At 33.6% G+C, this 23,031-nt stretch overlaps 1 protein-coding gene and 1 non-coding gene across 7 annotated transcripts in view; both read left to right on the top strand.

Moving 5' to 3' along the window:
* Nucleotides 1–23,031, top strand: part of LOC123716222 (ankyrin repeat and sterile alpha motif domain-containing protein 1B-like) — a 93,437-nt gene that overhangs the window by 3,158 nt on the left and 67,248 nt on the right. For 3 of the 6 annotated variants that reach the window (XM_045671891.1, XM_045671867.1, XM_045671859.1), the window contains exons 1-8: nucleotides 2,033–2,248; nucleotides 4,302–4,382; nucleotides 4,921–5,077; nucleotides 5,697–5,842; nucleotides 7,603–7,728; nucleotides 12,612–12,838; nucleotides 13,091–13,193; nucleotides 14,267–16,856. In XM_045671891.1, coding sequence (XP_045527847.1) covers nucleotides 2,115–2,248; nucleotides 4,302–4,382; nucleotides 4,921–5,077; nucleotides 5,697–5,842; nucleotides 7,603–7,728; nucleotides 12,612–12,838; nucleotides 13,091–13,193; nucleotides 14,267–16,856 — 3,564 coding nt within the window. In that variant the 5' untranslated portion in view covers nucleotides 2,033–2,114. Of the gene's footprint in view, nucleotides 1–246; nucleotides 424–2,032; nucleotides 2,249–4,301; nucleotides 4,383–4,920; nucleotides 5,078–5,696; nucleotides 5,843–6,978; nucleotides 7,046–7,602; nucleotides 7,729–12,611; nucleotides 12,839–13,090; nucleotides 13,194–14,266; nucleotides 16,857–23,031 lie in introns of those variants that run through there. The other 3 variants (XM_045671885.1, XM_045671876.1, XM_045671899.1) reach the window with 3 other exon arrangements.
* On the top strand, nucleotides 4,190–4,271 carry Trnas-aga. The gene has a single exon. It is a non-coding gene; the product is annotated as a tRNA-Ser (tRNA).

Genomic DNA, 23,031 nt, shown 5'->3' with positions numbered 1-23,031 from the left:
GAAAAAAATCATATTGATCCCATATTGATTCTTGCTAGAATTTCTATGATTACATGAATTATTATAAGAAATGGGTTTATGCTAAGAGTTAAGCAAACAGCCAACTTAAATAATTAGAGCCCGAGCTCAAAAACAACAGTTACACCGCAAAACTACCGCAATAAAAAGGTCTAACTGAAGCAACCTGTTGCCCGGGCGATGATTCATGCTACGGTGTGATGGTTAGTCACTTACGGCGGTCTCCACGATATGGTGCTCTTTAAATATTTAAAATCAATATTATTATAGAGCGTTTAGATAAGAAATGGCTTGTAATCGATTTTTAACGGCCTCTAACTGCTCTCAGTGAAGTGTTAAAATGAAGTTTTGGATACCGTTTTTTAGTAGAAAGGATATGTTTCGGATATTGCGGAGAAGGTTCAGGTAGGTTTTATAGGTTTAAACGAATTTTCTATCTATCTTCTAATCTCTCGACTAGTTTTAGTTGTTTAGTCTTAGATATTTTAGACTGATAAATCGTTTTACCAATGTTGAAGGAATTAGTTTTTATACTGCTTTCTTTCGCAACCACTTCCTACTTAAAAACTTAATAAAATAGTATCTATATTAACAACAAGTATTTGTCTTTTTTTATCTCTATTAAAATATTATGTATTAAATATTAAAGTGAAATTAACACATTGTACTTTTGTATGTTACAAAACCTTTGTAACTTTCTATCCAGTTTTTAAATAATAATAGATGATACTGGCTGAAGAAGCTTATAAGTATGATAGTAAGTAATTATCTTTATGATCTAACGTGATAGCTTGCTAATTTCTCTTCAATAATTCTCTTTACTAATACTAAAACTAATTGAAAAGTTTTTGTGTGCCCTAAAGCATTCATTAATACATGATATCTTCATACAATTGCTAAAAACCAAAACCAGTTAAAAAAAGCAAAATTTCCTACATTAATCTGCACTTTATTTTGTTTCGCCGTTCCAGTCCAGTTGCTAGCCTTGAAACCGGTCAAATTAATGCCCAAGCGCAGATGCAAATCTGAATTACCCACAGCACAACGCAGGCCTAGCATGTTTTTATATATTATATGATCTCTTTATAAAACACACAAAAACATTATTAATTTACTAAGAGCTATTGGTCGTAGAGATATTCGTCTTTCTCTATTGTTACGTTGAATGGAGAAAGAGACCGATATATCTTTAATCTTTACATGCACTAAGCAATTAGTATCTATGACAAGTTTTCATATAGTACCTTTAGATTTTAGGACATGCCTTAGGGTTTTACATGCTTTGATAAGACTGTTGCCTGTTTTTAAGGTCTCGCAGATAACATACATAAAAGACATAATCGGAGACTATATTATTTATGTCCTGAATAATACGAGTCCCAGCTCGCGCTGTCTTGACACTGAGTCTCTGTCTTTATGTGTATGTTTGTATTGCGAAACCGTCACTGTAATATCTCTTCGGAAAAACCATCGAATTTGCATATGATATTGTAAGTCATAAGGAAAATACCTTTCGCCTACCTTATGACTAATGCCTGTGGGGAACTGGCTTGACCTCCTGCTGCCTATAGATACTAGCTATGTCTAGGCCTACTTCTAAAGCTGTTTTGTGACATAGTTTGTAAACATTGTTCTTCGGTAATTCTTTGTAAATTTATAAATAATCATTTAATATGTAGAAACCGGAATTCATATCAAAGCGTATTTTAGTTTTCTTTCGGACGAAAGTAGTAGAATTTATGTAATATTCATGTGGTATACATAAATTTAGATATAGTTATGTGTTTTTTTTTGTTATTGTATATGTATTATTTAATAGAACCCAATAGATTAACACTAAGTATTCCATAATGAAATATTAATTGAGAAATTAAGAAATTGTCAATTATCTATTTTTGTTTTGGCAATTATATTTAGATAATACATTCGCAATATGGTAATTCCTTGGACTACATATTTATCTTATCGGAGTTATCTATACGATATTAATTTACTCAAACGCCTTGTCCCTCCCTGGTCTAACCTGTTTTGGGCCAGTGAATTCCTATGAGTCAGTATTAAAATATGGATACATACATTCGGAGGTGACTCAAGAGATGGATGACAAAAAAGTGCAGTGTTTTGGCTCGCTAGATATATGTGCTAATGTGTGCGACGCGAAGTGCCATTTGTATAGGAAATGTGTGAAAGCTAAGAAGAAGTTACGCTCGAAATTTTTCGATTTTGATAGGTGAGTTAATTAATGGGTTATTTGTGATGATATATTAGAATGGTAGAGTCGTATATATATAGTTTACAATTGAATTGAGAATTTTTATGATTGGAATTGTACAAATATTTGGTCGCAAGCTGTCAATACAAAGGTTTCATGCAAATATTGTCAGTTCCTACTATTGCTTAATAAATCTTAGTAATCATAAATTCGCTCTACATTTAGTCACCTTGATTTTTGTTTATATTTTACATATTAAAATATTACCCATGCAATGATACACTTGTCTTTGTCTGGGAGGCTTCCTGCAGTGATTCATAATTGATTCAATAGGCAAAATTATTCTAATGAGTATCAATTACTGGCTTAAAGACGCGTTTAGTAACTTAAAATTTACGAGCATTGAAAACATGAATAATTTTTAAAGAATAAGAGCACAATAATTTTTCAAATAATGCTTCATATTTCGGCGCAGTACCACGATCGTAAAAGCATGCATTGTAAAATATATCTTATCACAAGGTAAAGACGCCATTATTTACAAAAATAATAGTAATAAAACAATGTTGCTAATCGTGGTGATTAATTTAATTTTAAAGTTAATTTTGTTGTCTTCAAGGATATTTTGTTTGAGGTTTCAAATTTTGCGGGGACTGAGCTCTGAAAGCAAGGGGCTATTTTAAAAACACTCTCTTTATGTTTAGTATATATTTATTAATAACATTACACATTACATTACAATAATTTTGATTTACATATCACTGAGATGTTACGTCGTCCGCGTTTAATAGATAAGTCCTAACAAATAACAGAAAACAAATTTAAACAGGTATTCTAATATTCTAAACTAAAACTTTTTCTTAACATGTGACAAGTGTTGGCTGCCATTATTTACATATTCAAACTTCAACATATTAGACTCGTAGAAATAATGTTTTTTCTCGCATTATCCTCTTACACTTTTAAGAACTGTTATTAACATCCTGGAGTTTCTTTATTATATCAAACAATATCGTTATCATTGGAAGGAAACCCAAGACCACTGTAGGTGCAATTTTTTTGAGTATCCTCGGAGAGGGGATTCCTAAATTTCCGCATCACTGGCCTTAAGCAATCTTTATCAAAATATTCAAGTGTTTTTATTTCTAAAACCTAACGGTTAAGAAAAAAACGAATGCGGGTTGACCATTGTCTAAATCAGGACTTGGGTCTATGACCTGCCGTAATGAATTGTTCGTGGTGTCAAGGCCGGCTGTGAGTTCTCTGTATTTAGCTGTATGTGTGTCGTAACGGTACTTCAATGTGTGTCACTTAAACTATCAACTCGCCCGGGTTCTATTACCAAAGTAATCGTAATTGCTACTAATCGTTACTATGAAAATATGAAATAAGAAAATGTGCCGATTGAACGATAGAATTTTCAATTAAATCTAACGTCTAATACTCTATGCCTTCGCTGGCTCTGGGATAAACACTTAGAAACTGTATATGTAAAATTCATCTTTATCTATAAAAAAGACGTTTACAATTCGACGAATTATTTTGTGTATATTCAAGTAACTTGAGGTCACATAAAGCAGCCTCATAGAAGCTTCATACATCTACATAATTCATTTTAATACCAAGTCAAAAAGAAACAATTATTTGCTTAAAAAAGTGCGCTTGATTAAATAGTGACAAAAGTAACCGTTAAATTTAAATGAACTTTGCGTACTGAAGCAAGAAGGCAGGTGTTTTAAACCACGAATGCAAAATTTTGAATTCAGAATCAACACTTTCTTTTTGGCAACAAGTAGTGTGAATGTGTATTCTATAATACAAGAAATATCGGACGAAAGAAATGAATTATAAATAAATCTTTAGCTAATTTTGTTAATCAGTCGTGACCTGGTTTACGTTTTAAACTTGTTTAATCGGTCCATTTGAAAGCGTTCTCTTATTTACTTGTAATTTGCAACAGCAGTCGTGGCCGAGCGGTTAAGGCGTCTGACTAGAAATCAGATTCCCTCTGGGAGCGTAGGTTCGAATCCTACCGACTGCGAATTTCTTTTGATATTTTTTTTGTTTACAGTTTAAGGCGAGGCGCCGGTGTAAATGTTCAAGACGATAATGGTTATACTCCACTCCATCATGCTTGTTTACGTGGCCACAAGTGAGTAACTATGGAATTTTTAATAACATTTATGGCTTAACATTTAATTAAGACACTATTAATACGATGCTAAAGTTGTCATATTTAAATTATAGTGCTATACAATTTTATAAATGATAAGACCCTATGATATAAATGTTTGCATGCTGTTACAATTATTTATAATTGATAATAAGAGATTATCGAATAGCATAACAAATGTATAGTCCAATCAGTAAGCTTGATGGCGTCATGGTTCCGGGCGCTGATTTGCTGAAAATTATTGTTTATCGTTTATTCAACTTACATCTATTGATTATCAATTTAAGCATACATATATTTCTGAAAGTTTTTACCAATGCAATAGATTTTGTTATAGCATGAACCATAAACATTATTGTCTGTGGACGAAAAATGTTTTTGTGTGCAAATTGGCAAAAAATTGTTGCCTATACATAAACTATAGATTATATAAAAATGTTTTATTCAAAAATTGATCTGACAGCATTTCATGTTCGTATTTCATATCAGCAATTATTTACATACGATATTTGTTCAGAGAGATAGTACGTTTACTACTATCAGTGGATGCGTCACCATGCGTCGTGGACAAGAAGGGTGCTACGCCTCTTCATTTGGCGGCGTGGAAGGGAGACGTCGATATTGTAGCCATGCTCCTCAACCACAACAATCCACCTGTCAATGTCAACCATGTAGTGAGTATATTTGGTTCATGATTCGTTGGAGTCTCTACTTAGTAGTACGAGATTTTACAAAGTACCGAATTGTATGTAATGATTTTTTAGTTATCTTTTTACGTACTTGTTGATCTTCTACAAGTTGAAACTATCAATGTTCAGAATTTCTATGTCGCAGACAACTAGTTTGATAAGCCTTTCAATTAACAGCCTAGCCTTTTAACTGAACAGCGCCGTTTAACTAGCGACCTGAAAGATTCAGCCAGTTGATCAAACATGTAGGCAAATGATTTGGATCATTGACATTTCGTTGCTTTCTATTTTATTATCAAAACTCAAGTGACAATTTGTCTATGCCATTCAAGAAAGTATTTGGCCCCTTAACCACTGTTAATACACATTTTTTTTTACATATATCTTCACACTCCTTATATTTACCTGAAGTAATGATATTTTGATTATGGCAAGCGTCAGAATAGTATTGATTTGATGCTCTACTGAAGTTCTCAACTGTGTAGTCAAAACTTTAAGGCTCATATGGAAATCAATAATACATAATAAATAGTGACTTTCTGCATAGCTTTTAAATTCGTCGTATATCGAAGGATTATTTCTTAAGGTACGTTTTCTGCCCTAGACTTTGGACCAAGAGACGGCGCTGTTGATGGCAGCTCAATTCGGTTTCGTGAACGTGGTGGCTCAGCTCATAGCTCACGGAGCTGACGTCAACATTCGGAATATCAAGCAAGAGAGTGCCTTGGACCTGGCGGCGCAGTATGGACGGTACGGCATAATTTTATCCCCTGAGTTTGGGCAAAACACGTTTTTGGCAGTTTTAGTTAGATTATATTTTGCAGTATATATATTTGTTTTTAGATTATAAGTCAATGTACGCGTTAACCAGTTTAACCAGCTGCGCTGCGGTTACTCGACTATTTAACACTTTGAACCAGTAGTTTAACCTAACAAAGAAATAAAATTTATATAGTACAACGTTCACTAGTCATAATTTTTAGTAATAAAGTTATCAAATACTATTTGCAAGCACTTTCAATAATTTTATTTGCATTCATTAAGGAAAAACTATTGTTTTAATCAAATGTATGTCATAGATGTGGAATAAAGTCTTATTATTATAATATTATTATTATAAGGAAAAACTAGGCTACGCAGGCGAATGTATGTAACATTAGTTTGTTTAATGCAGGAACATGGGCCTTTCATAATTTGTATCTGAACTGACTGTCTAATCTTTCCTATTCTTCAATGACAGGTACTCTTGAAACAAGATTTAGTTTCGACGTTTTGGTCAAAAATTTGGTTTGATTGGATCGTGATTATTAAATACAAATTTCATCTAAAACTCCTCTAAATAAGATATTCATATTCATTGGAGCTTACATTGTTTTAACTATCAGATATTTTACCTTAGAAATAAGTTTGAGATGCGGTTATAAGTTTTAGCGTAGAGTAATGAGATTCTTGGCTTTGATATAGCTTGTTTGTATAACTTATGGCGCGTCGCTTGAATTACTTTGTTTGAAAAAGATACTATAATTTTAAACATACAAATATAACATAAGAATTTATAATATAGTAAAATTAAAAAAAATGTTTTGACAGACTTGTAATAATTTTCTAATAAGACACTCTGTTTCAGAGTTGATTTTCTCACGATGTTATCCTTCACCACATAGAAAAGTTTATTCTAAGCCAGGGTTCGAGCCTCAACCATCACAGTCGCACACTCAACCCACTCAACACTAATAATAAATAATAAAAACGTAGTTTACACTTCTAAAAGCATGAATAGGACGATGTCAGTCATGCTTATCGTTGGCAACAGCATCTAATTTTAAATTATGCAAACATAGGTATATGTTTTATCTTTAATGTTTATTGCGTCAGTATGTTTTCATGTTTCGTTATGTTCGCGTCGCGTGATAAAATCACTGTATAACATGTAGAAATCTTCTATTGGCTGCCGTAAGTTTTAATTGTTATTTATACTAAAGGTACCTTTTTCTAAATGTTTTAATTCACTTTTTTTTAATAAAACTAGAACTTAAAAATAATTTTTAGTGTTGGATAGTTGTAAAAGATAGCCAGTCAGCCAAGTGTATCCTCTCTATCTTCGTTTTGGGTAAAATAAGAAGGTTACCCCAAGTCAAATGTATTTATTTAACAGAGATTTTTAATATTGATATGGTCAGTTTAATGTTGTTAGGTCAGCTAATTACGTAATAACTTAAGACAAGGTCGTAAGTAGGGGCTGAATAAATTAATATACTTGGTATGTGGACCTCACAACTTTACGGTAGAAAAACTGCGAGACTTGGTATTTTTTACAAATTATGTTTTTGATGAAATTATTCCAACCAAATAATCATTATAGGTTTTTAACATTTTGGAAATCATAAAAAAATAATGGTTGCTGGTTAATAACGCGTTTTTCATTATCGTCCTTTACTGCGCAAGACCTAGAGTACTGAAAATAATTACAGGCCAAAAATAAATGTTAAACGTTGTGGATTGTGTAACAGGTTGGAAACCGTCCAGCACCTGTTGCGAGTCCAGCCCATGCTGGTTCAACCTTACAAGTACCCGAATTGGAAGGTCAGGTCCTTTTCTTCCACACCCTTGCACAGAGCTAGCAAGAATGGACACAAGTAAGTCTTTTGTAAAAAATAATATTCACGTACTTAATCCAGGTTACGATAACCGTTTGGTTGTAGCAAGTTTATTTACTTTATGTTAAGACCTATGGTACCTAGGTCTTAGATTTCGTTTATTTGTGAATTTTCAATAGACAAGCAGCCTTCAGTGTTTGACAAATGTCGATTTCTGGCTTTAAGATATGCCGGTTTCCTCACGATGTTTGCCTTCACAGTGCCATGTGTATATTGGTGCACAGCCGTTCTTGGAACGCACTTAGGCATGAGAGACGCACGCTCAAAATGCTAGGCCAACACAATTTTTAGAGAAGTACTCTTTCACGTACTAACTACCACTAATCAGACATCATTGGTCCATCTTGTATAATGCTACATTACTATCACATATTTTTTTTATTGTGTTAAATTCTTAAAGTAACTATAACATATCACCCGAAAATGGTACACTTAAAATATATCTTTAGCCAACCTGGGATATGATTGTTTGGCCCGATACATTTAAGATGTTAAATTATCTATAAGGTATAAAAAAATATTTTTCTCTCTGTTGTAATGTTTTAGTTTTTTTGCAGAATACTTATTATTGTTTCGTAATCCTACAGCTAACATGTATTATATATAACAGACAACAATCATACCTACTCAACATATATATAAAAAGGTTTATAATTCAAACATCTAGGAAATATATTTTTTTTATTGATTGTATTTTTTTAATCTTTAGTTTGTTTGGAATTTAGTTTTCAAGGTGTAGCCAGGCACTAAAGTTAAACCCCTCAGTGTTTTTGATGTTTTATGTACTCTAAGAGTGTTATTATTAAGCAATAATATACATTAAAAATTAAACTAAGGTAAAGCGTCTCTCTCTGTGGGGCGATAACTCATGTCCGAGTATCGTGGTCAGCTCATTCGGCGAGATCTGAGATCTGGCGTGATTTTGCACCACCAATGTTGGTCTTGTGCTTTCTTTACACTAGATTTTATGAGGGACGAATCTTTAACTTGATCAATCCATCTCGATGACGAACCTCCACACGATCTTTTGCCATCGGTATTCTCAATCACGCAGATTAGATTAGAGCAGTGTTGGCCTAGTGGCTTCAGCGTGCGAGTTTCATCCCTGAGGTCGTAGGTTCGATCCCCGGCTGTGCACCAATGGATTTTCTTACTATGTGCGCATTTAACATTAGCTCGAACGTTGAAGGAAACCGGCTTGCCTTAGACCCAAAAAGACGACGGTGTGTGTCAGGCACAAAAGGCTGATCACCTACTTGCCTATTCAATTCACAAACGATCATGAAACAGATACAGAAATCTGAGGCCCAGACCTAAAATGGTTGTAGCGCCATTGATTATTATTATTATTATTCTCAATCACGATGAGTTTCTCTTGATAATATATAGATAAAATATGATTCAGTATAATTTAACTAAAGATTACAATGAATACAGTTTTCGTAAACGACACTATTGTGGCTGTAAATTTGAGCGACTATTTACAGTTGAATATTAATGCATGCTAATGTAAAGTCGGGTACACACTGTCGTATATTCATATTCATTCGTTCGTTATCGCGCTCCAATCGGTTTCTCTACGAATTTGCTTCGAACGATAGATGAAATTTGGATGCGGCATCGTTGTCCATAACATAAGGAAATGACGTGTCCGTCTCCCTTTCGTGTAAATAGACTTTTGTTGCATTTGTTTTGTCATTGAATGTAGGAGAAATTTTATATCAAGTGTTACATTAATTAAGCATTGTAAACATAACATTATTTGAATCTAAACCTAAAAGCCTTAAAAATATAATATAATAACTAAATTGTATTATTAACAGGAGTTCCTTTAGGCAAGGTTCCAAAGATAAGCATCGTTTCCCCTTTGAAAAGCTAGACTAATTCTTTGTCCAAAAAAAAAGATAGAAATGATAGAAAATATATTTGTTATATGATGCTCTATGATGTTATGCTTCTTTGTCCAAAGTGTTTAAACTTAAACCGCAAGTTAAGGTATGATAAATTAAGCTATTGTGAGCTATCTGTACATGAGTTTCGAATGTGTTATGGGTCAAAATAACTTTAAAATATTTATTAATTTATCAAAGAATCAAATTTATGTTATATACGTCTGTCACGTGACAGTCACGGATTAGTTGAATTGACGATGACGTAGCATGCTTGTAAATATCGTGTCAACCTAGCTATTTCTAATACCATCTTGCAGTTTAATTTCGCCGGAGAATATTTTATCTAAATATTATATATGCGCAAAGAAAAACACACAAACAATTAGGCGTTTATAAGCGTTTCGGCGTGTTCTGGAAATTATGAATGTTTAATTTGAATTTATGGCCAATACTCAACACCATTTAATATAGCCTTTTTATTTGTTTGTTTCTATAGTCACTACGTCACTACTAATAAATAATCTGAAATGGTTTTTAAAATCCTATTGTCTATTGTTTTAAAATAATATTTAATAACGTGAGAGCTTACGAACAAGGTTGGTATTTTATAATAAAATATGCTTAAAAGGTAAGGTAAGACCCGCATCACCTATAAAGCTTAATATACACGAAATTATAATAATTCTAAAGGTTATTTTTAAATACTAAAATTTTAAGGTATTAGATCATACACCAGCAATATTGGCCATTTCGTACATCGTTGGCTGTCAATTTTCCACATTGTCGACCAATAAAGGGACGTAGTAAACGCCTAAGAGATTACATCGGCCTAGCACATAATTACCTATAATATACAGTACATATATCTAGTTTTTATTTAGTGATATATATATTGTCTGTACCCACAATATACAGCATAAATATCCAGACAGAAAATGTAGATTTTGAACTATATAAGTTGACTTTCAATCATAGTAAATTTCATTTTCAAGATTTTGAATCTGTATTTAAACTAGATTTGCTTTATTGAGTAATTTATATCTAACTTTATTTGATAAAGAAAAAATTTAGTTGTCATTTAATAGTTTTTAATAACGCTTCTTATAGAATATTAAAGTGCTGATTCCTTTGTTCGTGTTCATATTTTATCATTTGAAACAAAATATAGGTATATAGACATATATTGGTAATCTAGAGGAGGCAAACAAGCCGCGTATCTAACGAGACGCGTAACACGAATGAGTAATTAATGTAAAATGTTTTTAGTAAAAACACGATAGTTAGAAAAAAGTCCCTGAACACAATGGCATTATTAAGTATTATAAAAAAAAGTAGAAACAATTATTGTAAAAAACACATATTTTGGTAGGTTGATTCATATAATATGCGAATATAACATGTTTAAATATACCACATTTAAGAGTGTACCAATGCTTTAAAGGCCGGTAATGCACTCGCGAGCCCTATGGCATTAAGTGTGCCACATTATCACTTAACATTAGTTGAGCCTCCTCGGCGTTTGTCATATAAAAAGTTTGTTCTATACATTTTCGTTATTAGAAAATATTATATTTTTTTATTTGTATCGTACACTACTTGCATTTAATATAGTAAAATAAATATAGGCTTATCCCTTATTTACAACAAATATATTGATTTGCACAGTCTTACCCAAAGTACGTAACTCTTTTTATCCTAGCGTAAATGCAATTGGACAGAAAGAGATGAAATGTATATTCAAAAGAGTAATTATAATATAAAACTATTATCACTAGATTTAAAACAATCGGAAGAAATTTTTTGGATAGCTTTAAAATCTGTTTTCCGCTGGGAATAATGAAATGTTGAGTAAAACTTTGATGAGAAATTACTTATTAACTAGGTTTATTTTGATTAAGCGGAATAAATGAGCTATTGATTAACTTTCTATTTGATGATTTTCGTGTCAGTATTTTTATAAAATATGTACATAAACGCATTTATTAACGATAATGATCTTCATCATATGTATCTCTATATCAGATCATGATACAGAACTGTATTCCAGCAGGTGTTTTAACATTTACAATGACAGTCGGATTCGTTACCTGAGTTCATAAATATGCATTGTCATCGATATGTCAATTGTCAATGTTGGAATTGTTTATTCAAAGTTTTTGTGTGTTTTGTTGGTTAATTTATTAAATTCTGGTAATTAAAGTTTGTAGTCGATTTTGATACTGCCATGCACTCATTTGTTATCATTGTACGTTTATTAGTCTATTAAAATATATCTTCAAAGATCTCAGTTAATTGCACGAGATACAATAATCTGTATAAAGTGTTGTAATGCTTTTTGAACCATGAATATTAGGTTATATTAAACTGAAAGCTGCTGGACAGATCAAATTCACTTTCATTATTAGAATGCTACACAAGCCCTAAGTAATAACATGACTGGATGTGCGAAGATGTTGATGCATTTATTCCTTATCCAGGTTCATTAGGAATGAGGTGATGGTCAAGCCACTAGTCTTATAATATTTTTATATTTACGCCTATCTGTTTAAGCGAGCGGTTTTCAATGTTAATACGTGTACATTAAAAAGAACGGTGAAGAAAACTCGACTTAAGGTCCTTCAAGAAAATAGCGTGCTATTTTTTTAAAAGCCAGCAACGCACTCGTTAGCCCTCTGGCAGAGTGTCCATGGGCGGCGGTATCACTTAAAATCAGATAACACTCCTGCCCGTTTGCCCCCTGTTCTATAAAAAAAAAGTATTTTGCATGAAAGGGTAAGCTTTGACATACTGGAGTCGCGCTAACTCTTGATTTATTTCCTTAGATCAAAAAATTGACGACATGCTATATTCTGGCTATATTCCTGACAGGACATAAGGCAAAACTGATTATTCACGGAGATTCCTGCCCATTATGGGACTTAACTTACTAAAGGTAGCAACATTAAGCTGTAACCTATCATTTTTCTCCAGGGAGGTAGTCCAAGTCTTGCTGGCAGCGGGTATAGACCCAAACATACGCACAAACTCTGGTACACCGCTCCATGACGCGGCCTGTTTCGGCAAGGCATCTGTAGTAAGAATATTGTTAGCCAAGGGTGCTGATCTCAGAGCTTTAGACGGCCGAGGGAAGACAGTAGAGGATCTTCTAGCGGACTATTCGGAGGAAGCTACGAGAAGAGTCAGAAGAGTTATACGAGGTACGTTTGTGGCTAGAATATTTTTTGTATTGACTGGCTGAAATGTGAGAAAAAAGATATAAGTAATATCGTTTTTTATTTAAAGTATTTTGTTTGTATTTATGTTATTTTTATTACTAAATATTTTGAAAAATGGGGTTTGCCGTCTCATTTGAATACATTTGATGGGGAGGTAGCCAGTTCTTTTAAATTATTGTCATGTTATATATCCCAGTTAATTCCTTTGATGTACTTAATTAATATTTTTTGTAGAATACGAAAGTATGGCTCGTAATAACTACGAGAGTGAAGATGATTTTCCACCATTTCCGGTGCAAGACAATAGTCCCACAAGCTATCCCCACCACCTCGTCATGTAAGTATTACTAATTTTTAAATTAGCAAGAGACATGACAATTAATACGTTCCTAACATAACTGTTAGTGATATATTAATATTTAGTTAACAGCCGAAAATTTTACTTAAGTATGTAGAAAGATACAAAGAAGTATAAAATATTATTATTTCCCTTAATATTTAGATATACAAAACTACATCGGAAATACATCCATGTTATATAAGAATTATCCTTTGAGAGAAAGATTTTGTATGAAATTTAATTTCTCGTTAAAATACCTTTTAAGAATCTTGGGGCGGCTGTAAAATATATTTTTGTTTTGCTTGTTAACCCACTAACATTGCATGTATAACATTTGACATATAAAGTTATCCGTTTAAATTTAATGCGTTTTATCAACGGCAAAGGAATCCTTCCCTCTAATTACTTGAAGCTCTTTAGAGTCTAAATATTCAGTTTTAATTGGAATGAGGCGTCTCAATTATAACATACTACGTGTCACCTTTGAACCTCTGATTGCTGTCTTAGGGATGTGTTTTTCACTTCAATTTTAACGACGTATTCAAAATCATGACCCACATTTTAATAGCTTCTGGAACTTCATCTTGTATCATTATTGTAAATAACAAAATACGCATTGTTCCCGATTCTTATTTGTTAAAAACGAGCGTAAAATCGTTAAAATTGTATATAGCAGTTCTTAAAAGGATGCAAAACAAAAACTCAATGCGCGTCTCATTAAAATCTTCCATCCCTTTGATTTTGCCTAGAAAACGGTCAGGTACGAGTTTGTACACCAGATAAAGAGTGCCGTCCTTTGATGGCGGGCAAAGGACCGACTGAGATAGTACATTCAAACAAAATTAATATAAACGAAACGTACACTTTTACTTTGAAAATGATACCATTAAAAGAATTTTTGATCTAACAAAGGCTTTAGAAAGTTAGAGGAAATTAAAATGTTTCGTCAAATGTCAATTTGGACGATTGTTGTTAAAATATAAATTATTTATAACATGGTGGAGGTAGTTTTTTTGGTTTTAGTGTTGTTTTATCCCAAATTTATTTTTTGTTGCTTTTATGTTTTACAGGACAGCCCCAGAGACCCAGAAAGATATAAATACTAGCTTAACAACTTCATCTTCATCACTTGTAACCCGTAATCCATCCCAGAGTTTCGTCAAAAAGCTTGCTTCTAAATGCTTAAGCTTTAAAGCAAAGTTTAACTCTGCGCCTAATATCAGTAACATTTCCGAATCGAATGTAGATATTAAATCAAAGTCTGAAGTAAAATCATCGAATGCTTTGCATATTGGCAATAGCAAGTTTTTTAAGAAATTGTCAAAGAAAGAGGAGTCTGGTGAAATAAATTGCAACGACGAATTTGACACCATATCCTTAGATAGAGTTGGTGTTTTAAATAGAGATTCAACAGTAAATCGAAGTAATAGAAGTTGCCCAGGATTTAAAACCTCTTTACCAAATATATCGGAAAATAATGAACTAAGCGATTCTAGAGAATCCATCCCTGACGCCAAAGTTACTGCGGATGATAAATCCGATAAAGTAAAAGTGATAGAAGCTGTAAATCCGGTTGCTAAACAAGATATTTTTGAACCTCGACCGCATGGTAATAGAAAGTCAGTAATTTCAAACACGTCTGTAGAGTCGGCCCATTTAGTAAACGAGTGTTATGAGTCCTACGAATTTTCAACCCATTCTGCGGTTGTTGAATCTAAAGAAATAAAGCAAATAAATACTTTATTAAAACCCAAACCCCCGCCGAGAAATGTCCCTGAAACTGTCACCACTGAAACTATTTATGAAAATGTTTATTTAGAAAAAAATAATACTCTTCCGCCAAAACCTGCACAAAGGACACATATCCCGAATAAAGAAATTCATGTATCTTCTAATAAACCCACTTTGTACGAAAACATAATAATTCCAGTTAGAAAAGCCCCCGAACCCCCAAAAAGAACATATTTTCCTCAGAAATCCACTGAATCATCACCCAGTGTTAGTAGGTCGTCCACACTGTCATCATCATCTGATTCTATGATAGATGAAACAAATTTGGAAGATATTTTACTTTCAGAAAAATCTAAATCTTTTCGTCATGGTCAAAAAGTTTTAATCCGTAAAGAATCAAGGTCCAGTATTAATAGAACTCAATCGAATGCTTCAGATTATTCTGACATCACTGAGGCAAGTGCTATTGAAAATGTCGATTGTAGTGGTGATGCAGATGACAGAGCATTATATTTATCCATGACTGGTACATTACCCTCAAAGAAAACCGACAAAACAATTAAGAAAAAGGTTTTATTTAGACATAAGACCTTTACAAATATTGAAGTCGATAGAAATTCAATAAACGTTAAAGATCTACCAAAATGGTCCAATGAATTTCTAAAAGAAACTTTAGCTCACTACCATATTAGAGGAACGGGACACTGCATTTACAACGCACCTACTGTTCAAGAATTTATTTCGATTTTTAATAAAGACACTTTAGAGACTGGCACAGTTTCTACTGGTTCGAATAAGAAAAGGGATAGTTATTTTGAAACAGCAATATGCTTTTGTAGGCCTAAACCTCCCAAGTTTCACAGCAGTGCAGAAGATTTATTAGATATTACACCAAAAACCGAGGATACTGTCACAATTGACACGGCGGCCTTAAAAGATAAAATTGAGATTGTTAATACTTCATTTAGATGTTTCTGCGATTCCGAACAGTGCTTTTTACATGCGAGTAAACGTGAGTCGCCCATTGATTTAATCGTTAAGTTTTCTGCTATCAAAAGAAGTTTATCAACACCAGATATCACGCTAGGTACTCTTTCTTTGACACGACAATCAGGTGGTTTAACAAAAAACAAATCTGTTCCAATGAATTTAGAAGAACCCTATGCTGTAGTCACTTTACAAGATATTATAGATAGAAATAAATCAAAAACTTGTGAAAGTTTCACTTATGTTGAAATGTCACCGCATACTTCCTTGTCTTTCACTGATAGGCCGTATTCCATCAAAGACATATCTGATGTAATTTCTTTAAAATCTACGAGATCATCTATCGATTCTAAATCTCTATCTGCTTCAGACCGTTTACCGCTAACAAAATCAACCTCGGAACACTCTGGTCATTGGTCATTACAATCATGTAATTCAAACATCACAATAAAGTCGGATGCATCATACAAAACATGCTTGGAGGAATCATCATCAGACGATGGTTCCGATGGTACTTTGCAATCGGATGAAGAAAGTTCTGATGCAGAGACAATAAAGTCTGACGTGAGCACGACCAAACGGCCGTGGAAGCATAGTAACTCGTTCAGGTTTGGTAATGTTCTGATCAAAAGGAGCGATGAGGCAATCGATGTGATCGAGGAAGAGTCCAGTAAACTGGATACGTCATCCTCAAAGTCAGAGAGTGGGGTTTTGATCGATTCTGATTCTTCATCCGATTGCGGGGATAGTGGTGTTCCGGGGTCTGGGTCGCTTGCTTCGCTTGAGCATGGTTCGGGGTTGGTGGGTGTTCACAGTGGGTCTCGCCGGCGCTGGGACGAGGCTGAGGGAACAAGCGAAGGTGATGCGTTAAGCGTGTCCAGCGCTGCATCCAGCTGCGCTCCAATGCACCTTGCACATCACTACGAGCACAGTAAAGTCTCGGTGAGTTGAAACTTTTATGGTCTTACTATTTCAGATATATTCAGGCATAGGAGAGCGTGTCGCGTTTAATAAGAACCATATCTCAATTGGCGCTTCACGCTCTTAAGCGACATCGGTTTTCATTAGCGTTGCCCCAATTACCAAGTGACCTTGATACCTTAATTTTCCTAATTTAATTATACTATATAAATTAAGCAACATTTCCTACAATACTGTGACCCGCCCGCGATTGTCACGCGATTCGTTATTAGATTAATGTCCGCAGACACGTAACGAATGTAAATGTTGATTAAGGCGATGAATTGGATGGAAACATGCCACTAATAGGGACTGATTAAAGACGTCGTGAGAAATACTTGGTCGGCACACATGGGCTATCATTCGACAGGATGTCGTAATATGAATGCATTAATTGTGTCATTGTTGTCACTAATTCGTCAAATTGTGTATACGCACCTAGTTATCATGTATTTCAAAATAGGTTTATAATCGCTTTAGTCTTATAAACTTCATTCATAAGTATTGTTTTTGTTATATGTAAAGTTTACAAAAACATTTATTTTAGCTTAAAAAAATACTTGAATAATGTTGGAAAGATTGTTAGTTCAGAATTGAGTGTTACTATATTTTCGTACAAGAAGAATAAACATTTTTATTATCACACTCACGCAAAAACAGAACTATTCTTAAATAGTACGAAAATAGACCATTATGTACTAAATTTAACAAGATTATCCACGTGATAGGAGCGCGAGCGTGGATCAGTCGCTCGCGGTATGCGTACGAGTTGTGCGTACAATTCGTTGTGTTGTGTTGTGTGCAAAATGTTTGGGTGTGTGAATTTTGATCTAGATCAACTTTAGTAAGTAATTTTTTACTTTAATATTCATAAATTTTTTTCAAGTCAAGTAGAACATATCTGGTTAGTATTTGTATGTTCTTTTAAGATTTTGCTTTTCAAAAGGTTGATTTGTAGTTTGTATAGTGAAAAAATAGGCAACGCGATTCGCGAGTATATCGGGAATGTGCCAAGGTTTCTATAACCCATTTTATTAATCGTAAACATTTTTCATTTTGTATACATTGAGGAATTCATAGTGGCAAGATTTTATATGAAATCATTACTTGTAATTAAAAAAACTACACTAATAAATTACTACAAGTAGTACAGATTCTATAAAACCAAACGGCTGTTTAACTTATTTGCTACTATTGTATGGTGGGTTTAATATTATATATGACATTTATTATTGATTGAAATCAAATGCCAGTGGAAGAAGAGCCGTGTTGGCTTTAGGTCGTGCGTTCGAATTTTGAAACAGACACAGAAATCAGAAGCCTAGGGCGCCACTGCTTTTCTTTTGTACCAGTGAAAGACTTGCTTCCGATTGGATTATTTTATCTTCAATTTGTCGTTATTAACTCTAAATTAACGACGAAATTTAAATATTAATAAAATTCAGAGACACATCTAAATTAGATTCGATTCGACTCGATTCGAATTTTTGGTGGTTTTAGTTTAATCTATATTTATATAAATTTTGACAGATGAGCTATCTGTATCTGGGTATATAACTAAGAATATACAAGAAATCAACATGAGATATATAGTATAATGCCCTACATTAGCCCCGTTAACTAAACTTGACATATATTCAACGCGGCATATTATAGAAAAACTTACGTAATTTAAATACTGGGAAATTGTGGCATCTGTTGCCTGATCGTGGAAAATGTCGAATGTGTAAACGGAAATAGGATTTCATTAATTTTGGAGTAACGCCAGAAAGCGCGTACACAATAATTACGTAATTTTACGAAATCATATGTATTTGCGTTAAAAATATTTTTTTTATGGTTTTCCGTCTCGTGTCTCTCGTTACTAGCGATTTTTCTTATTACTAATGAAATAGACGAAGAAACATGACGTTTCACGCCATTACGTTTATCAAATCGGTGGCGCTATCTATAGCCTGTAGGTGGGACTTTCTGTGGCATTTGCTACACATTCCCTCGAGAGGGGTGAGCTTTGGCCCGTTCGGGGCATATGCCTCCTTCGGGTGGTGTGTTGGTTCGCGCCCTGCTGATACAGGGCGGTACGGGGGCGATCATATAGCCCTTGATGGGGGCTGCAGCGCGCGGGGATACGCAGTCTCTACTCGCAGCGCGCAGCCGATGTTATGGGTGGTGGACGGACTTAGTCTCATAATTCGTCCGTTGTGCGTAAAGTCCTGGCTAACTAAGCCAGCCTAGTTCCTTCCAGAAGCACAGAAGTCTCCTGGGCACTTCACAGGCTTCATGGAGCGACCTCACTGCTCCGTGGATTTCAGCACGTTGTTTAGCCACAATTAAGCAAGCGTCAATTGTAAAAAAATCCATTATACAGAGCCGGAACCGGTACTGACGGTTGTCAGTCAAGACTAGAATGATTTTTATCCCGTAAGGAAATATAATTTAAATTATATAAATTTTCTGTTAATGAAAGTTATTAATATCCATGTATAAGAATTAGTGGAATGCATACCAATAACAAGACAATGAGATTACTTCGTTAATACGGCATTGTCCTAATTATTACTTAATTCGACGTCAAGAAACAAAACTGACCCAGTTTCGACCGTATGAACGACGTACAAGTAATATTGTCTGTGGTTCAACGTCTCAGATTCAGAAACGAGACTTAGCACAACTTATTACTCCCATATGTCAAAAGCCACCACACACTTTTTTTTAATCTCCAAATATCTCAGTAAGTATATTTCCTAGTAAAAAATACATATGTTTATTATGGAACATAATATACAGGTATCACTAATTCCACGTCATTAAATTTGAATAGGTAGACATCCCTACTCATCGGCAAAGTTAATATCTCTCGGTACTCTTAAAATAGAAAATCATCTTTGCAATCAGCAATGATTTTATAATAAGAATATATAAAACACATTTTAAAACGTACGAACGTTTTACGTATGTAAAGTATCAAAAATTAATTCAGGCCCTTTTATCAACTAGATAATCGTTAACTTTATAGTAAGCCTTTTTACACAATTCTTTTTTACATTTCTTAAATTTATTAAAAGTGCCTCTGGTATTTCATTAAAGAAGAGTATCCCGTTCAAACTTAAAGTCCTTCAAGAAAAGAACGTACCAAGTCTTAAGACCGGCAACACACTTGCGAACCCTCTGGTATTGAGAGTGTGGCCGTATCACTTAACATCAGGTGCCCGTTTGTTATAAATAAAAAATAACAATTTTCATTCAGAAATGCTCGTAGTCAAAGTTGTTATGTTCTCTTGTCACCTTTTACTTCTATTTCTTAAATTGATGTTCCTTGCAATTTCAGGTGATATTATTATGTTTTTATATTGCTTTATAGATTAGTAAAAAAACTCTCTGTAATAAACAATATTTTTATCGAAGTTGGACAAGAACAATAGACATACAGTCAAAATCTGTTATATCATATATTATATCTATCATATTTGGTCGTAAAAACCGATAGTCGTAACAGCTGATGACGTTATTACGTACCCAATAAAATATAATTCAGCCGAAACCTTTGATTTTGGTCAATAAAACGGGTATGTTGTTCTAAACGATGTCGTAAACGGTTTTGACTGTGACTCTCCCGGCCTTCGACTATCTTACAGTGACATCTCTGAATCACACGAATTGTTTACAATACTTTAAACTTCAAAATCATGTATGTTTTTGACATAGAAGCGAGGTATCGACTCTGAATCTCGCGCTTAGAGTTGATTTTTTGTCTTGTTAATATTCACGAGGCGGAAGTACTTGTTTTAACAGGTCTAAATCTGTAGCATCGTGAATTAATTATAAATTGATAGGGTATTGCATCACCGACATGTGGCGATGCGGTCGTAACGGACGTTATTGTTTTGTTATGCTTATACAATAGGAGTTGTTATACAAGGAGTTTTTAAAGCAAATATACTATTATAAAAATTAAAAAAAAAAACCAGTAGCGCTATAACCTTTTTAAGTCACAGATTTCTGTATCTGTTTCATTTGTCAATCAAATAGACAAGTGGGTGATCAGCCTCCTGTGCCTGACACCGTCGACTTTTCGGGTGTAAGGCAAGCCGGTTTCCATACGATGTAGTCGTTTACAGTTAAATGCGCATTGACAGAAAGTACATTTGTGCACAGCTGGAGCCAAACCTACTACCTCTGGGATGAGTGGACGCACTGTTACATCACTGAGTCAATACTACTAGACCATAATATACAGAAGTTTTTATAAATCAATAAAGCACACAGCAGTTATATATGTGACTACAAAAAATGATTTACAGTCTGCCGATATTTCAAGCATCTATAGATTATATGCCTTTTGCCTTATCCGCTAGTATATATAGCTGTTCATAAACAAACATTAAACTATGTGATATAAATTTGTTTTGGAAAAATAACTAAATGAATTAAACTTAACATAGTGTATGTGCAATTTTTGTAACCAAAATACGGCCCGTAATTGTTACCAATCAAATCTTTTTTCAAGAGGACTTTACAATTTGATTTTTATAAATACCAATATATCATTGCATCTATTATTAAGGAAAGTAGTATTTCACAAGAACTAAATATTCATAAGTGCGCTCTAGTTCCGGGAAAATAACTGAATATACAAAGTACATCAAAGGACTCAATATAAATTGGGTGCGCACGCGCCGTCACGCCACTGATGAGCACATTAATACGGCGCCAATGGTGTTGCTTGTTTAGATTTATTCTGAGTACTTAAAAATAATTTACGATATAGCTTAGACAATATTAATTGGTAATTTATTAATACGTTTCCAAAGACTATTTTTGTGCGATCGTAAAAAAACCAAGTCTCGGAACGCAGTTCTATCGTAATTTTTTTTAAGATTTTGGATCTATCGGTATATAGTCGGTGAATTTATTCAGGCCCTACTGAAGGGACCTTTTGTCTTAAGTTATTACGTAATTAGATCCTCTAACAACATATTATAGTGCCATATTAATATCACAATTTAAGCTTGCTATGATAAACCACAATTCCACCGTAAAAAACAAATAGGTATATGTTTATGCTGTGCCACAAAGAACGGCTCGGCTGTTGTAAGTCCTTTAACAATAAATAAAAATCCCTGAGCACATACCTCTACATCCTTGACTCGGACTTAACAACAAACAAAGGCACAATTGTCGTAGGAAGGAAATAATTAGTATAGGAACAATGAGATAGGTTAGCCAGATAGCTTTGCCTTCAAAATAGTTTACAATACAAACAAACTCTCACCTAACAATATATTATTGAGGGCTACGGACAATCTTAACTAATTCTAAAGGGTATTATTATATATGAAAACCTGTCTCAAAAAAATTATGGGTCACTCCTATCAAAATTCTTCGCTTGATTTAAAAATATTGCCTATTCAAAGCTTAATTCCGTATTAAAAACATAAAAACTTTAGACATATTATCGGGCGTTTTAAGAAATAATTATTAATATAACAAAAATAAAAAGCACTACGCGTTTGATCTTTGAGTTCGTTGTTTGAAGAATTCCTTAATCGTGTTTTGCTTTATATTATTCTTTATGGTAAGTGATAATCTGTACGTAACAAACATGAACTTAACTTAAGATAGAAACAATTTAAAAACTGTTACTAAATGCGCAGTCGAAGAAAATGCCTTGTAATTGCGAAAATTAACATAATACTCAAATCAGCCGCACAATTACACACAATAAGCATTATCGTGAAAGGATATCTATGTCTAATAGGCTTTTATGGAGAAAATTGTCCATTCAACGTCCGCCTGCTTCCAATTTAGACCTCATCCGCGGCTTGAGATCGAATTACTCGCCCCGCTTGTGGCTTGATAGATTGGGTTAAGTAAAGAGTTTAAGCGCTTTCATTCGCGAGAAATTTAGAATAAGAGTATATAATATTTATATTTACATTACAATAACACAAAACAGGATATATAAAAAAGGAAAAAGGATTTAAATAGCGTTTTGCTAAAAGCCGATTCCAGGCAACCGAAACATTAAAAATTATAAACACACAGTACCTTATTTAACAAAGGAAAACATATCAAGTGGTTTTTTTATTTAACATTGGTAACGTATATTTACTATGCTATCAATATTATGTGTTTCGAGACAATGGATGATTTCTTA

Source organism: Pieris brassicae, chromosome 1 (assembly GCF_905147105.1).
Source record: "Pieris brassicae chromosome 1, ilPieBrab1.1, whole genome shotgun sequence".
NCBI lineage: Eukaryota > Metazoa > Arthropoda > Insecta > Lepidoptera > Pieridae > Pieris > Pieris brassicae.
Note: the sequence above shows the minus strand (reverse complement) of the source record. Positions and strands in the feature narration are given on the sequence as shown.